Source organism: Plectropomus leopardus, chromosome 6, assembly GCF_008729295.1.
Source record: "Plectropomus leopardus isolate mb chromosome 6, YSFRI_Pleo_2.0, whole genome shotgun sequence".
Classification (NCBI taxonomy): domain Eukaryota; kingdom Metazoa; phylum Chordata; class Actinopteri; order Perciformes; family Serranidae; genus Plectropomus; species Plectropomus leopardus.
The window spans coordinates 28,366,926-28,385,592 of record NC_056468.1 but is presented as its reverse complement, the minus strand read 5'-3'; the positions used below and the strand labels follow the sequence as shown (position 1 = coordinate 28,385,592).

At 38.1% G+C, this 18,667-nt stretch overlaps 1 protein-coding gene across 2 annotated transcripts in view; it reads left to right on the top strand.

Annotated features, from left to right (window-relative positions):
* The first annotated feature begins 2,793 nt into the window (after positions 1-2,793).
* Positions 2,794-18,667, top strand: part of gak (cyclin G associated kinase) — a 32,704-nt gene continuing 16,830 nt past the window's right edge. For both annotated transcript variants that reach the window (XM_042487699.1, XM_042487698.1), the window contains exons 1-9: positions 2,794-3,142; positions 9,503-9,564; positions 11,192-11,251; positions 13,277-13,391; positions 13,913-14,055; positions 14,310-14,435; positions 15,400-15,489; positions 15,786-15,921; positions 16,543-16,655. In XM_042487699.1, coding sequence (XP_042343633.1) covers positions 3,001-3,142; positions 9,503-9,564; positions 11,192-11,251; positions 13,277-13,391; positions 13,913-14,055; positions 14,310-14,435; positions 15,400-15,489; positions 15,786-15,921; positions 16,543-16,655 — 987 coding nt within the window. In that variant the 5' untranslated portion in view covers positions 2,794-3,000. The remainder of the gene's footprint in view (positions 3,143-9,502; positions 9,565-11,191; positions 11,252-13,276; positions 13,392-13,912; positions 14,056-14,309; positions 14,436-15,399; positions 15,490-15,785; positions 15,922-16,542; positions 16,656-18,667) is intronic.

Below are 18,667 nucleotides of genomic sequence, written 5' to 3'. Positions count from 1 at the left end.
AAGCTTCAAACCTTCATTGATTGGGGAAGCAGCTATTGATCATGGGCTCCCTGTTTATCACAAAGCCACCACTGTTAATGTTGTGATATTTACCAAAGTTGGACTACATGATGCACCTTTAACCCTTTGAAACCTCAGCAAATGGGCTCAGTTTCTTTCAAAAAATGGGGAAAAGGCGATGAGCAACTCAACAAGAAATGACTGAAAATAAGCAAGAAATTAATAAACAGTTGAAAGAGAATTATCTGAATATGAGCAAAAAAGAAGAAAGAAAAGAAGCAAGTCTAAAAAAGAAAGAAAAGAAAAATCACCTCAGAGAAATGTGTTTTTTTAACTTTAAATATATAACTATGATCATTATTGCTTTGATGACATTTTTCCCTAGCCTTAAAAAAATCTAAATCTACTAATGTCTTGCAATGTGCAATTTGCTTAGGTTTCAGACACGTATGCCGAAACCAATGCACGGTGCCTGGACTTTTTCTGGTTGACTTACCGAGGTCAACTGTGCACAGGTATCACAGGTGAGTCCTTTACAAGCTCATTTTAAAAGAAAAAAATCCCCAATAAACTAAAATTGATTTGAATGTTAAGTCTTCTCTATTTGCATAACTCACACATCTGTATTTTATTTATTACATCTGAAGTTGCAGTTGCTGTTTGTTTGTTTTCATATATGCCTCCACTATCTGTAATTTTATTACTTTAGCACTTTTAGTGCTTACCTAATTTTTTATACTTTTTCTATTCTTTCGTTTTTGTACTTGCGTGTCCTGTACAAATAGCAGAATGACAGTAAGGCAGGCTTTTTTTTAAATTGTAAAAGTATTGGTCATTGCCAGTGTGCTTTATTTGAAAAGATTGCAAACCTTGTCCTTTAGATAACATTATATAATGCTATCAATTTTCCACAACATGACTGTATCCTTCCTTCATATTCCAGTCAAAAGGGACAAACCTTTTTGTGGCTGATTTCACTGATTCTGACTGACACTGAAGTTGACCTGAAATAGACCCTGGCATCACTCCACATGTGTCTGTTTTATCTGTTTATCCAGACTCTGCCTCCACATAAGCTCATATCTCCTGCAGTCTAGCCAAAATTCACATTTTGTAACAAGCCACATATGTCATTTTGTTTCTCCTGGAATTATTTCCCAATGACTGCTCTTTGGATCCTGTGATGTAAAAGCTGTAACTGCCTGTCATTCCTGCATTATATTTTGTAACAGGTTGCATTTTGCAGCATTACTGAGTCATTGCAATGAGGTTTTTTTTTTAACATGAAGGACACTTCATCTCTTGATTGATTTTAACACTGACTAAATCTGCTTCAGTGGCAGGTTGATAAGTCCATCGAGTTTATCATGCTTTTTCTTTTCTGTTCTTTTTTAAGCTGTTATGTGAGTTCATATTGGCAAAAATATCAAGCCCCTACTTTTCCAATAATAAAGCTGGAGTGACTAGTTGAATATCGTGGATCGAGCAGTGATTTGATGGAAAAGATCAAATCCTAAAGGCTGATTCTTTCCTTTTTAGTTAGTATGTGTTATCTTGGGTTTGGAGACTGGTATTGAACGTGAGATTTATGTCATTTCTATCCTTTTCTTACATCATATATTGCCTGCAAATAACGACTACTGTCTTTTCTCCTTCTGTGTAAATGGTATCCTTGAGTTACGCCTCCTTGATTTTAATTCTGTCTACTTATTTTTGTTTTGTTTTTCTATATAAATAAATTAACTTTTTGTGTGTTTACATGTCCATCAGACTGTTTGCATGTTCTACTTAACCTTATTTAGAAAACAATGTAAAATGTAGTAACATGATATTTGTGGGCCCCTTCATATAAACAAGTTGACAAGGTTTTGCAAAGACCTCACACTGATGCAAGCTTGGGCTTTATGACTATAATCCGATTATTATTTATTTGTTTGTTAACATGTCTGCACAGCTGCACTATTCTAAAATCACTGTGAGTGAAGTAGGACCCTAAATCAAACACATACATTTGACACATACTGTATGCGTCCAGTAGATGGCATACTAATACACAACATTGTGTACTACATGACTATTATCACATTATCACTTCGTTACATGTATAAATCTGTAGATACGACATTAGATTACAGCTCTTTTATTATAATGAAGAATGTATGTTCTATAGTTTGACACTACAGCATTGGTTGAATTCGGGATGTCTATCTGTGATTAGTTTTCGAGTTATTCAGTAAATGTAAAGTAAATATGACCTTAATAAAGCAACGTGCATCTGCAGAACACTGTAATGCCCAACAAGACAAAAAAAAGAAAAATTTTATTTTTGTAAAATATGGCCGTTGTCCAAATTTGTTCAGGATTTGTCGGCCTAAACAATATTTTAAGACTTGACTAACTTTTAACTGCATTTTAGAGCCAGTAGGCCTCGCTATTATGTTTTCCATTCATTAATTTTCCTGCGAAGAAAATATTTAAAATATTTTTTTAAGGATTTAATCATTCTCCCCCCTTGAAAGAAAAAAAATAATAAATTTGCCTCAGTTTATTGACATTCCAGCTCTTTGTTTCTGTGCACACATATTGAACAATATGTCCCAGTAACAAGCCATCTATTAAAAACAAACATTTATACTTTTTCATTCTGTTTAGCCACGTGTTGACTTTACAGCGTGGATGCGAACACGTCTCTTCTCTGGAAAAGACGAGCATCCTTTTTTTGTTTCGTAACTTTTTCTCCACGACATGTGACTTCATCGTTTCCCGACGTCATCACCTTTCACGGAAGTCAGCACTGGCGATGGTGGCGGCCTCGTCAGCCTAGCAGCAGGAAGAGGATGTTTGCCTCCAATGAGAGAATAAAATCGCCTGATTATAAGCCGTTATAACAGAACAAACCGCCGGGGAGTTTTTCTGCAGAGTCTGCCGGGATTTAGACCGCATATTCCGTCACCTGGAGCCGCCTCTGTGAGCCTGAAGCAGGGCGCTGGATAAAAAAAAATGTCCCTGTTCCAGTCGGCTCTGGATTTCCTCGCCGGGCCCGGCTCGTCCGGAGCCGCCAGCCGGGACCAGAATGATTTCGTCGGACAAGTCGTGGAGCTCGGCGACATGAAACTGAGGATCAAGAGGGTGATCGCGGAGGGTGAGATGGTTTACCACTAAGACAAATGTTGATAACGTCTTGTGCGGCTAGGTAGCTGAAGTAGCTAACAGGTTAGCATGAGTGACAGACTTCAGCGTTAGTCAATGACAATAGCGAGTGTACCTGCAATGCTATGAGTCACCAAGTAAACACCAGTTGAACACCTGGTTTATGTTTGTGTAACAAATCCATGTCCACATTGTGATATGTGAAGGTAGAGAACTTTAACTTGCAGCTTTCACTTACCATTTACTCTCTCTAAGTCGTGATTAAAAACCTGCAGCCACCGCAGAGCTGCATTTCACTTTTCAACCAACTATCAGCCCATAGTTTGCTACATGCCTTATACGTTATCATCTACCCTGGCAGCAAGACAAGTATACAGAGTAAAAATATCAGTGATATTGTCACCAAACCTCTCACTCACCTGCGTGAATTAAGGACTCTTATTACATTTTAATTACTAACCTGCAGCTTTGCTGGGTTCTTTCTCGTGACATCAACAGAGAGGTTGGTTTGGTGCCAGCACTCCTTCTGCCCTGATCCCTCTGTTTTATGTTTGATCCAGTTTCTGGTTGTTTCTGGCTGTGGCTGCAAACCTATCAAATGAACAACAAGAGATGAAATGTGTTCATTTAACTTGGTATATGCATCAGCAAAGTAATTTTTTGTCTACATGACAGTTTTGAAGCTAGTTTGCCAGTAAATTGCAATTAAGTTTCAAGTTAATTTTATTTATACAGCACTTTAAGAAGCAAAGAAAGTGCTCAACAAAGACCAGTGTTGAGGACTAAGTAGTTACATGTAATTGTGTGTAAATGTACTTAAATGATGAGATAAAGGTAATCAGTTACAGTTATTGAGGGGGGATAAAAAGTAATTAAATTACATTTACTATTCAAAATGTTGGAGATTACAAAGGGCTTATATGAAAAAGAAATATTTACAGTAAAAAGTTTATATTATAGTAAAGAGAGATGTCTGGTTTTCGCCCTGTTTAAAACATTTGTTAGACAAGTAGTCCAAAAATACTCAAACAAAATACATACATACAATACATACAAGCAGAGAGACATACAAGTGAATAGATGAGTTAAACAAGATTAAAATAAACCAAGTTTAAACAAAATTAAACTGAGGGGAAATGAGATTACGTTCAGTCACATTTAAAAGCCAGAGAATAAAAATGGTTTTTGGGATGCTTCTTAAAAGCATAAACAGATTCAGCCTGTTTAATGAACTCTGGCAGACTATTCCAGAGCTGAGGAGCCACTGTAGGAAAAAGCCCCAACCTGTGGAGCGCTGTGTTATATATGTAGGCCCAAGACCAGGGAGCAATTTATAGACAATTAGAAGGATATGAAGTGTATCCTGAAATAAAAGGGGTGCCAGTGAAAGGAGGAAAGGACAGTGATGTAGAGTGGTTTCTTGAGAAAAGTTCAAGCAGCACGCACATCCAAAAGTAATAAAGACTATGTGCTTGACAAAGCAAAAACAGATATTAATAAACTGGATAATCACACTAGTAAATGCTCCCATAAATGTTTATTCGTGTCAACGTTTACTTGTGTGGAGGTTATCGAATAAACGTTCATAGGAGCTTTTACTATTGTGCAGACTTTATCTATTTTATGAGAGTCGTTTCTTGAACCTTGTTAATAACCAGGCAGTTTTGACCTAGTTGTAAACGGGAGATGGTAGCCTGAGAAATGTCTCGGCAGAGGGAGCTGCAGTAATCCAGCCTGGATGATATTAGTGCATACATTACAATTTCTAGATCAGTAGTGATAGGAAATGCTGAATTTGGAGATGGTTCTGAGTTGGAACAATCTGGACTATTGCTGATATTTAGTTTTCTTTATAAAGTTAAAGATTTATTATCTTATAAGATATTGACCACAAAAATACCATTTGGTTGTGTCCCATATCTTATGTTGCAAAATTCTAAGGAGCCACGATTTCAGCAACGTTTGTTTATTACAGTGTGTCTCATTTTGACTCTGAAATAGCAGCCTGCATTTGTTTATATGCTGTGACTCTAGTCTGGTTACAGGACATGTGCAAACCCAAATATCAGGTGTCGTCTCTGTGGCACGGGACAGAGATTCTCGCCCTCGTCACAAAGTGGCAAGACCATCTTACGAAACTATCATGCATGTTTAGTTACTTGCAATAGCAGCTGGTAGGGCAGACAGCAAATGCTTAATTTAGAGCTTTATTTTGGCTTTAGACTGTTCAAAAAATACTGTTTAAAACAAATTCAAACATCTGTTGAAAGTGGTTTAACTATAAATATATTTAACAACAAAAAGTGGTTGAATCTGTTGTTTAACATTAGCGGTTAGATCAGTTGGGCTGGTTACGTCATCGTTCAGTGTCAACAGAATTTTCGGCATGGTCAGACCAGTAGGTCAGAGGTGAACTCATCCATGGTTGCTTCCGTGGTTCAACAGGCAAACCTGCGCCGCTTTCTATAGAATGTATTATCAGGAAATTCCTACAACACAAACCAGTAAATAATAGAAAAAAGTCGTTTTAAATGTAAAATCCCTGTCTTACTTGTGATTTTTACAACTCTAACACAAAATTAGCATTTGTTACGCTCATTTAAGATTAGTCCTCTCAACTAATGGGTTTTCAGCTTATATATTTGGGAGAAAAACTGACGGTAGCCCGATTTAAATTGAAGAAATTAAACTCATTGAAAAAGTGTAAGCCATGTCTGTGCACCTTACTTGGAACTTGCTGCGTAATTCTGACACATTGTTTCATAACCTTTTGTGCAAGGAAGCAGTTTTTTGATAGTATTTCATTTGTAATTCAGAGTGACCACTTCCGTGTTAACTTTTCGTAACTCTCTGACTCATTCTGAAGTATTCAGACCCAGCTGCATTTAGTTATGTAAAACTACGGAAGAAGGACATTGTTTTCTACACATAAGTAAAAAAAAACATAACAGCTGATTGAAAAACTACCCGCAGTAATGCTGCACAAAATCGGCTGTCTTTTCGATCTAAATTAATCAATTGTGAAGTTTAAAATGCCAGAAAACAGTGTAAATGCCCATTGCCTCACATTATATAACTTACATGGATATTGAACAGTCAAATGTTCACAACTGAGAAGCACCAGTTAATGGTTTCCCAGTTTGCTTTCTAAATGATGACCCAACCAATAATTACAACCAACTGTTTCAGCACTTAATCCACTCGGCTCAACAGTACAATATTAGTGTTATTACTGTGCATCCTAAGCAATGAAGAGAGTATAAATGAGACACACAAGACTAAAATTCAAGCAGATGGAAAAACCCAGGCTCATTTTACACCAAACCATTGCCCTTTTCAAACTCCCATCCTAATGTCTGAAAGGTGTCTTTGTTGTGTTTCCTCACTCAGATTTTTGGCGAGAGAATACAAAGGATGGTTGTAACCACATGGTTCTATTTTTTTAAGGGCAATGACTACTTTGTCTGTGTGCCGAAACAGCCACTTGGGCAGATAGGCTACACTCAATCAAGGTTTAAACCACTTTCAAGAATGTATTTGGGTAGCCACATAATGCTGTTGGGTATATTTAGGAAACCACTTTGCATTGTTGCTGATGAAAACAGTCATCACACAAGTGGTGGTTGTCATCATGGAAGCGTTGAGCTCAGCTGCACAAACTACAGTCTCTGTATCCTTCAGCTTTGTGAAGCAGAGATGAATATCTTCAAACAGGTTTTTTGGGAACCGTGAAACCTGCCTTCCTTTTGGCTTTTGTTTTCTCCTCTGAGCCGGTGAAACTATAAGAGAGGTCTCTTTATTCAGAGAGAGAGTGGACAAGCTGTGCTTCATTCCTTATGTTTTCCTCTAACTATCAAACACAACCATGAGGATTGTACCCTAGCAAGGTTTAATAAGTTAGGATAGGATTTTTACCTCCATTTTCAGTGTTTGGCATGAATTGGATTTGTAATTGGAGCAAAGGAAATGGAGCCTTTCAGTTTCAGTCCCTCCCTTTGCCAGCACAAGACGGAGGAAGACATGTGATCCCCTGCGGGGACGGCTGTGCGTTCTCACAGCAAAGTCACTGACATGGCACATAAATGTTTCCTCAATGGACAATAAATGTTGTTCTTGTTCGATAGCCAGCTGTTGTGTCAAGCGGTAAATTGTGCGTGGAGTGCAGGGGATTGGCTTAAAAAGTGGTAAAACCAGTGCTGTCCCTTCATGCTAAAGACATTGGGGTGTGTGACCATCAGGTTGCTGGTCTGAATCCCAGATGAGGTTAAAAAATCAGGACTGGCAAAAATAAAGCTAATTTACACACCTTTCTTGTGTAAATAAAGCTTTAAAGATTACAATCTTAAGAGCTCATTCATATTTTCACAGAGCAAAGCAGGGCTGGTAGTTGATTTACTCATCACTATGGCAACCCCCCCAAGGCTTTGTTTGGACTTGCCAAATACATAACCATACACAGAAATTCAACAAAAAAGCCAGTGTAGCTTTTAAATCTCAAAAATAGAGCTATTATGAGAAATAAAGCACTGTGCACAAGTCTTAGGCCACCTCAGCAAAGCTATAATGATCATACATTTTTATTGCTCAGTAGTCTTTACTAAAATACAACCAGAATATACAGTGTTTAAAACGCAAATATTTCAGACTAAAACAACTTCAACAGGCTAAAGTTGCAAGTATTTAGTGTGACCTCCCTTTCCACATAGCATGTCCTGAACTCTCTTGGGCAGACAAAATGAGATTTGCAAGACTAATCTTCTGGTATATTAACACCAGGCTGCATTCAAGACATATCCAACACTCAGCATCGATTGTTTGAGCTACCTTTTGTATGATTCCATGTTTCACACTAAATATTGATTTCAGTCTGAAGAAGCCATTTTGTTCTGACTTTTTTGGTGACTTTGAACCTACTTAAGAGGCTGAGAAATAATTATATATGTATACACATCACAACTTTGCTAAAACAAAGCATCTCTGGTGACCTAAGACTTTTGCACAGTACTGTAAATTTTGACATACTGATGCATAAAAAATGTTTGTATTTATAGTTAATGTTTTAATTTTGCTGCAGTGTACAGACTGTTTGTTAACTGAATACAATCAATGGCCCATTTTAACTGACTTAAACTGGTTAGCTCCATCCGTTACATTGTGATCAGAGCGATGTGGTGCCATTATATAAAAACGTCCAATTGAGAACATTCTGTCCAGCTCTGTGTTTTTCTGTAAAAAGTCAGAGAACGCCATGGCAGGAAAAAAAAAAATTCTCCCATCTTCCTAATACCTGATTAGTACTGCAGCATTACACACATTATCACCACCAGCGGAGGTTTCAGACACACCTTCAGTGAAAAGGTGTAAGTTCAGCAGGAGCTTAGCGGTGGCCCAGATGTTAGAGAAGTGACCTTGTGACGGAGATGTTGCTTGTGTTGTTTTTTGAGCAATGCACTTAGGCTGCATTTTCTCCTGTGTGGCTGCTGCTCAGTGGTCAAAGGATTTCAACTGTGGTTACACTTGGCAGCCCTCAGGCGTAATTGTTTATGAGTGTGTGAAGCAGGGCGTTGCTGGAAATTTCAGTGCTCTCTGTGTAGTCAGAAGGTAAAACTAATGAATTCCATATCGTGTGAGATATGCGGTGTACTAGTGGTATTTTCACCCTAAAATAGAATTAGTATAGTTAAGATCATCTCTTCATTTTTGGCCCCTTTATTTTGTTGTTGTTTTTTTAATAACTGCCCTAGGTGATGTCATGCAGCAGTAACATATACATAAAATACCAGTGTTTTTATTTCGTAGTACCTATAGTTGCAACGGTATACTGGTTTCAAGGTATACTTTGGTACGAGAGTTGACGGTTATATTGTGTACATTTGCTTATCTATGGAACTGACGGAGCGGAGAATTTCACCTGCATTTTAGTCGTTTTCAAAAAGGAAACTTTAAACACTTTTTCAAAAAAATTTTCAAGTTTGAATTGTAGAAATAAAACATTTGCTTAACAATAAAAAAAACCTTCTGTTTTCATTCCTTAAAGATTAATTTTAACTGATAATTATCATAATAATTTTGGTATACTGTGACACCATAATATTTTCTAATGGTTATCATACCGTGAAAATCTCATACAATTGCAACCCTTTAGTACCCTAGCACCACGCAGCCAGTTATCACATTAACACATTCAAGTACACAAATCATACCAGAACAAACCCCACAGAAAATTTGTCATTATTCAAGACAGTGGCTACAGATCAAGATCAAGAGTTAAAGAGTGTATGTACTAATCATGTAACTGTAATTACCAGTAAACAATGTAAATGACATCTTTGTCTCTCTGTTTTTTTCCCAGGTGGATTTGCCTTTGTTTATGAAGCCCAAGACATGAGCACTGGCAAAGACTATGCTCTCAAGGTAAGCTTGTTGCTACTTGAGCCTCTCCTACATTTTGGTTATACTTACTCAACACAGCACATTCTTGCATACATTTATACACTTAGCAATTCAGTCACTATGTTTCACTATGTTTTAGCTTGTGGCCTTCCTAAGGGTCATCCTGGTGACCCTAATGAAGGCCACAAGCCGAAACATGGACCTTTACCACCTCTTTAAGACTCTTCATTCTCCATGCACCTTGGAAGTTGGTGAAGTTGTGCCAGAAACCTCCACGCTGCTTCTACAACATCCACAAAATAGTCATTTTTTTGCCCTTACACCAAAAAAGACAAGACTTTTTTTATTCCTTTAACCACTTTCTTAAAAGGTTTGCTGGTTTGCTGCTGTTTGCGATATTTTCACATATCCAAAAATCAGTTGATATCCAAGTCTTTGGTAATGTTAAAAAGTAGGTGTGTTTCTTCTTCTGACCAGAAATGTTGGCTTTTTGTTGGGCATACATTTCTACCACAGCCTTGCAGACTATTGGCAAGTTAGTTTGTGTACAGTGTCTCCAATGACGACACACAGAGCTGACCATTAACAAGCAAGACAAAATGTGTCACAAACTGTGTTAAAAACCCCAGCTGAGACACATCTTCTGAATGCACTGTGTACTTGCCCAAATAATGCTATTATAACCCGAATAGTACTGGCATATCCCACATGTATAATTAAAAAAAATGCTGAAGTTGGCCAAGGGCCTAATCTGCAAAATCTCACTTTAACAGCTTTAACATCCAAGTGGACGTGACCCTTCAGTTATTCATTGCACAGACATTTAGACTCTATTCTATGCTAACCGCATACCATGAAACTGTTATCTACTGAGTATTTCTACTGAATCTACTCCTCCTGCTATGCATTGCTCAGGGAACATTCCTTGTGCAAGTTGTTTGTTGGAGAACGACATGGCTCAAAGAATTATGGCACAGTCTTGATTAAATGGGGACCATCTGCTCTATACTTAATAATTCTGCCCATGTTGTGTGTGTACTCATGCATTTCTCAACTAAATTAAACATTGCAGATAGTGAAATTTCTTTAGTATTTAGTATGAAGACTTGGAGCAAAAAGATTTGTTTTTTTCTTTTCTTTGTAATACTGCCGACCTATGTCGGGCTAAGATGCTTTGTTTTGTTTAAAACTTAAGCAATTTTAACTTTAAACACTAATAATGCAGGACAAATATATGATAAATGCAGATGGGAAGAAATGTGAAAGCATGCTGCTCCACAATAGCTGCCTCAATGGAATGAAAATGGTTTTGGAAAAACATGAAAGTGTTAAATATTGTTTAGATTTTGCTTGCTTGCAAACATCCCCTGTAGTGTTCTGTCTGGGTCTAAATCCAGACTGAATTGTTAAAGTGGTCATTCCACTCCAGTCACCATAATCAGCAGGAGCAGTAAATGCGATAATCTCTTATCCTGTTTGACTTGGCAAAATCAGTTTTCCCTCACCTTCAAAGTAAACACTGTGTAGACTGTTTGTTTGTAGAATATGTTCGCTCAGTGCTTTCAGGTATGTCTCATAAAAAGATAATGTTTCACTCTATCAGAGAACAACAACAAACTGATGGTCTGTGTGTTTGCTTTTGTTTCAGAGGCTGCTGTCCAATGAAGAGGAGAAGAACAAGGAAATCATACAGGAAGTCTGCTTCATGGTATGCTTTATCATTTCCAGACCGTGATGAAAAGACACTTGTTTTTTTTCTCATGATCACTATAGAGCATTTCTGTTTTCGCACACAGCAGAGGGTAACGTGACAAAGTCAAGTTAAACTTTAGCCCATGACTTCACAAGATCGAGGAATTAATCTCCAGCATAGTATACTGTCATTACTAGATTACTTGTAGTTTACTGGCAACACCACACAATGCCAGAATGCGCAGTATAGTATTTTATATTTACAATGTTTCAACTTTATAATAGTTTTGTGGTTTTACAAACACAGTTATGTGTTATGTCCTTAAAAGCTTGTCATTTTGTGAAGCTTTCCTGAAACACTCGCGTGTCTTTTGCAGGACAGGAAATTATTAATTCTGAAGGGTTATACTCACAGATTTGTTATTTAGGGGTTTGCAGGAGGAGTAAGATCATTTAAAGGGGACTTATGCTTACTTTCTGTCATGTATATAAAGTTACAGTGTCCGATGTTCCTATCATTTCTGGCCAAAAAATCAAATAATAAGGTAAATGTATGTAAAAGTAATCCATGTGAGCAGAAAACTCTAAATGGCACACTGTTGCGGGTGTGTACATTACATTGCTCAGGGAAATGTCAGGGAAACGTATTAACTTGGTTTCCAATGTTTGTAATTTCTCCCTGATTTTAGATCATATTCCTGGTGGAACATGATCAACTGTTTGTAAAATCTATTATGGATTTTTTTCACAGAGAGAAAGTGCCACCATAGACTCTAACTGCTACATGTAGCAACATGCTAACATCAGGGTAACATGTAATCTTAGTTGCTGATGTTGCTCATTTCTCCCTGATTTCAGATCATATTCCTGCTGAAAAGTGCAGTTGTGTTGAGAAGCTTTTATCTGTCATTTTTGATGGTAGAAAGTGCCACTATTCTCTGTAACAGTCAGTCTTGGGCTGCATTGACGTTACAGAGAGACAGAGGTGCAGAGGACCTGTAAACACTGACCAATCGGAGTAGACTGGACTTTTAGGAATGGATCAAGAGATAGATGCTTAAAAGAAGTGTCAGAGAAAGGGTTACATTCAGCACAGATAGTATGAGTAATACCTTGTTTTTGACCATCAAAGCATGTCAACATGTTATAGTAGAAACCCAAACACAAGCATGAACCTCCAAATAAGCATAATAGGTCCCCTTTAAAAGCTTCACATTTCTGAATCTTTCCTAAAGCATCTTTCCTGTTTGGGAAGAGGCGATGAGCAGGACAGAAAATTAATAATTCTGAAGGGGTTTCATTTACAGATTTGTTATTCAGTAGTTGCCAGGAGGAATGAGATCGTCTAAAGATACCTTTGTGCATTTAAATGTCAAATCGCTGAAGCATCCACTGCATTTTAATGTCTCTGGAGATAATTTATTATACTGAGGTACAGATTTTTATGACAGTGACTCAGTAAGTGAAGGGAACTAACAAACCTTTTGGCCAGCAGCTAAAAACGCTGGGACATCTCTTGACCTGTTGGGCAATAGTTGTTTCATGCTGTGTAGCACATTGGGGAGGTTTTCGGTAAATGAAGCAGTGTGTTCCTGGTACCATTGCAACATTGTGTTTTAAGAGCTTGCATATATGCATAATGTTTAATGCCTCGAATGCTGATGAGTCAGAAAAAGAAAGTCTAAAGTCATCAGTGAATTCTTCCTATCAGTCAACCAAAACCTTCTCCTGCTTTCACTGTCTGACCACCAATCTAAAGTAACGTAGAATACAAGTGCTTCTTTGAGGCTTCGCTTGGCTGTGCATCAAAGTGGATGGCAGGGGAAGTCACTTTAAATCATTGAGGATCAGTAGCCATAATGGCTGATTAAGCTGAATGTTTAATCATTCACTGATTTTTATCGTACAAAAAAAGGGTGGTCGGCAGATTCAACCTATTCTGTCACCAGAAGATGATAAGTGATTTCTGTTTGAAATTCTTATCCTGCTTGACACCACAGTCGTGTTTACACTATCCTTCCTTGACCTTCTTGCTCTATAGAAAAAGCTGTCGGGTCATCCCAACATGGTTCAGTTCTGCTCTGCTGCCTCCATCAGTAAGGAGGAGTCAGACACCGGGCAGGCCGAGTTCCTCATCCTCACTGAGTTGTGTAAAGGTAACTACACACATTCATTTTTTCCTCACTATTTCCTACTTTGTCTTCTACTTCTGTCTTTGTTTACTTCTTCTCTTCTGATTCTGTAGTAATATATTCATCAAATCAAACTGCAGCAAATCTGAGAAGACAGAACCATTCCCTAGTAACTGAAAGACACTCATGATGAAACGGTTTCCCGTCTGCGGTCTTTCTACTTCCTGCTCAGCTTCCTTTCTGTTTAATCTGACTGTTCATTTACAACAGACTTTGTACTCATTATGCAGCTTTTTTTTTTGCTTTGTAAGCAACCTTAACCTTAAAATTAAGTAGTAACACTAATCAGCAATGCATTACCTTTTCATCATGTGACTGTTTTATTGCAGACTTTTATCTGCAGTGTCTCATGTTATCCAAAAAATAATTAAACAACGTACAAACTATAGACAAAAAGGCGTGTGGGGGGTGCCAGTTGTTACTTTCACTCTGACCAATTGCTTTTATTCATTCATTGTCGCTGTTTTATATCTCTTGTGCCTCAGGTCAGCTGGTGGACTTCATAAAGCGTGTGGAGCAGAGGGCTCTCCTGTCATGTGACACTGTGCTGAAAATCTTTTACCAGTCGTGCCGCGCCGTGCAGCACATGCACAAACAGAAACCTCCAATCATACACAGAGACCTCAAGGTTTGTTGTTCTTTGGTAGTTGGATGAGTGAATGATGTATCAGAGAGCAGATGAATGGTGAATATCCATAATATAATGTATTATTTAAACGAAACACCTTAGTTGGATCACACTTTCTATCATATGAATAAGACACTGCAATTTAAAGCATTCTATCAATGGTACTATAATTCAGGGGCTATTGTGATCAGTAACAGTTGATTAAATGTGTATTGATTGACATCCTGATTTGCTACTTACCTGATTTGTTGCAGATTGAGAACCTCTTGATTAGTAACCAGGGCACCATCAAGCTGTGTGACTTTGGCAGCGCCACCACAGTGTCTCATTACCCCGACTACAGCTGGTCAGCACAGAAGAGGTCCATGGTGGAGGATGAGGTACGTACACACACACACACACACACACACACACACACACACACACACAAGATTAGTTAAGGTCAGTCTCAACAGGGTCATTTTTATACAACACTTTTGAGTCTTAAAAAATGTCTTTAAGGTTTTTTTGTTTTTACATGCAAAGACAAAAAATATGAATTGTTGTGGAATAGTGTGCAAAAATGTCAAAGATTTATAATTTTTCTTTTTTATGGTCTTGTTTTTAACAAGATTGTGTTATACCAGATGTCTTTAATGCATGCTTTGAGCTCTGCTGTATTTCAGACAAAATATTTAGTAGTTCCATCAGCATTACACACTACAGTACATTTTATTTGAGGCAATACTGCCTTTAACTTGCCACAGAAAATAGGTAAAGACACATCTCATTTTGTTGGAGCGCATATTATAGCCTGAAATTTCTTTCTCAATTGAAAAAACACATTCAGACGTTACAGTGTGTCAGTGATAATACTGATGACATGCTGTAAGACAGAAACCAGAAACCTTTGATTGAATTAACAGCTTGATGTCCAGGAAGCATTGATCAATCAGGTTAATTATATAAATACCATAACCATGCAGACACACACTAACACACGGGAGCTTGTCACAGATGACCTCAATAGGCAGGACCCCTGAGATCCTGGTTTCTAAATGTAATAATCTGCCATGTGTGTCTGGCACCTGTTCTCAGGCTTGTAGCACAGAAGAGATGCTTGAGGGGATATGATGAAAAATCTGAGGTTGAGAGGTGTTTAATTTAGATTTCAATCTTTTTTTTTTGGGAAACATGCTTAGCACTCAGTCTGGGAACACAGTGTGAAAAACAGTCAATCCCAAGGTTGTCAAAATGAGACTAAAGCTGGATACATGCTCTGTGCTTATCTACTGCAATACCCCACAGTGGTCCAGCAGCTGTATTTGTGTGTTTAATTTGGGGTTTTTTTCTGTGTGTGTGTAGATCACAAGGAACACCACTCCAGCGTACCGAACACCAGAGATGATCGATCTCTACTCCAACTTCCCCATCAATGAGAAACAGGACATCTGGGTCAGAGCTTTTACCTTTTTATGCCCCCTAATGTTACAGTTAATCCAAGATGATTAAAGATCAAAACATCACATTTTCTGATTGGTAGATGTTAGGAGTCCTGAGTGTAAAAAAAATCATCTTAGCAGGGTTATTAACATACATTAGTTGTTTGGACACAACAGGTTGTCTTCAGACAGCAGTTGTGTCAATGTCTTTTGTTGTGACTATTTCACAATGTGTGTTCTTTTCTGTTCATTAAGAATAGTGGCCTGAGAGTTTATAGTTGTCCCTGTTATTTCTGCCCTCCTATGCAGGCTCTAGGATGCATCCTCTACCTGCTGTGTTTTAAGCAGCACCCATTCGAGGAGGGGGCCAAGCTGCAAATTGTCAACGGAAAATACTCCATCCCTCAAAACGATGTCAAATATACTGTGTATCACAACCTCATACGTATGTGCCTTTATTCTGTCTGCTAGCTTCTGCCTGTCTGTCCATTTTTAATCCATCCCTCTATTTCCCTCTATGCTTGCTGCCCACTAAAGTTGTGACCGCAGATCAGATTTACTGGCACATTTACCAGCCAGAAATAGTGTAGGAGTGCACCTCTAAACATAAAGACGCAGAACAGAAAAATGTCATAACATGTGGAATACTGGCAGTACAACCTTTACCTTAAAGCAAATCTAATTAGGTTAAACAGCTCCGCCTGGTGGAGAAAGTAAATCTGCCCACTTCCTTCCAACAGTTGCACAAAAATATTAATAACAATTAACTTCAAAAGAGTATAGGAAAAAAAGTACACTTTTTATAATTTCGGTTATTCACTTTGATTGCTGTGCATGTGATTTATGCCAAATTTTTGCTAATTAACCATATACATCCTTGATTTTTTTATAATTTGGTAAATGAAAAACTGTCATGTTCAACAATTGCTTACTTCATGCATCTCCATGTTTTCTTTATTAACGACAGCTTAAAAAAAATTGTCATTTTTTCCCTCTACACCCCTCTCCTCCTCCTCCTCCTCCTCCTCCTCTTCCTCTTCCTCTTCTTCTTCATCCTGCTGTCCAGGTTCCATGTTGAAAGTGAACCCAGAGGAGCGTCTGTCTATTACAGAGTTGGTCAACCAGCTCCAGGAGATAGCAGCGGCACGCAACGTCAACCCCAAGTCTCCCATTACAGAGGTTGGTGTGTGCATGATTTTGTTTAGTGCTGTTGTAAAAGACTCTGTGGCACTAAATTTAAAGTTTAACTTAGGTATTTTTCAACCTGGGCACCATTTTCTCATGTTTTTGTGTCTAAGTGACCAATGGGAACAACAATTTGTGGACTTGCACACCTTTAATTTATATTCACTAAAAGTCTTTATTTTTGCCTATGACAGGCTCAGATTGTTATTCCAAGTATTTGACAAAATTATGGAAAGAATACTAAGGATGTTTGAATAGTCAGTAATTTTATCAATGTAAAACACACTTCATTCAAAGTTGACAGTAACAAAATAAAAACTTTCAAAAGCCATCTTGGTTACTATTTCTATTGTTCCAACAATCACTAGCTCAAATAAACCCTTAATTCGCTCAATTAGAAAAAAAAACGTTATACATATGTTTGCGCTACACAAGCCAAAAGGATCTTACCCCTTTAAAATAAAGTCTGTAGAGTCTTTTTGATTATTTTTTAAGCACTTATAGTAACAATCTGAGCCTGTCAGTGGCAAAAACAAGCACTTACAGCAGGTGAACATGCCCCGAGTGTTTGCATTGCAGTCTGTTTCATGGCTGCCAGCTGCAGCCCTCTCCCTTAATACTAGACTAATTTCAGAAATTATTGTTCCCATTGGTCTCTAACACACAAAAACATAGGAAAATATTGTAAACAATTACCACCACTGAAATGGACCCAAAATCTGACTGTGACTGAGAAATTAGTCCATTTTTTTGTGCAACGAACAAGTGAGAATGCATTTGAAGCCGTTATCCTTATCGTTTACTATCTATAGTGGCTTTAGCTCAATGTGTCAGTGACAACTTTCAGTGAGTGCATTTTTGGAGTAAACAACTTGATGGGCTGACACACATGGGCACATCCTTAGTGTCTGCCAGCCTGTGAAGAGGCTATTGACAGGTCAACCACACGGCTTCCTCCACTGTGTGTGTGTTTGTTTGTGTGTGTGTGTGTGTGTGTGTGTGTGTGTGTGTGAGTGTAAAAACATGCAAGCGCAGTGGTTCGCTCAGAAAATGGCTGATGTGGTTGAACTCACCCAGTCTCACATGCAACCAACACACACACACACAGTTGCAGGCTCAAAGGGGTCTGTATTCTCTTAACCAGGCTCCTCTCCTGCCAGCTGGCGTGGTTCTAGTGAGTCCAAAGAGACAGGGAGACATAGAGGTGGAAAAAGGGTGAACCAGACATTAAAAAACAAGCTTGAAGTGAATCAACACTTCAGTAGAAAAGCAGTGTTTTGGGTGACAGAGTGACTGTAAAAACAGATAATGTTTTTTCGTCTACCACCCACAGTAGCTAATCAGATTTAAGATTTTAGGTGAGGTTTTTAGATAGAAAAGTATTTTATCCTGCATTGTGGCTGGCCCTGACCAGCTAAGCAGCCACAGCCTCTTATGATTTTCAGCACAAATCCTGGTACTTATCACCAAATCCACAGCCACAGTTGTGATTTAATGGCATGAAAAGCTGATTTGAGTGTCAAAAATCTCCAGATTTACACTGATTCTTCTTTCTTCCAACAACTTTTCTGGTTTGCAATGTACAGTTATATAGCTGAACCAGTCTATGTATACTGAATTATATTATATTGTATCACAATTCAAAAGAATGAATATTTAATATTTTCTTTCTCTATTTTTGGGAATTATACATAGGTTACCACTTTTGGAAAATCAATTTTCTGGTGCAAATTTTAAGATTATATCATTGCTTTGAACAAACTGGTTAACTGAAGCAACAAGTTCTTCTTTATCCCAATTTTTTAACCAAACTGCATCTTGATAAGGACGGTAAATATGTGCAGAGTGAGGGCAGATTTGGTGATCGCTGATCTGATTAGGGTTAAGAGGGGTTTCCCTGCTGGACATAAGGAGATTATAATCCTTTCCTCCTCCTCTCTGTGCTGCTTCGCGGCACAGACATATGGAGAGGCAGACTGTGAGATGCAGAGAGGAGGGAGAGCAGA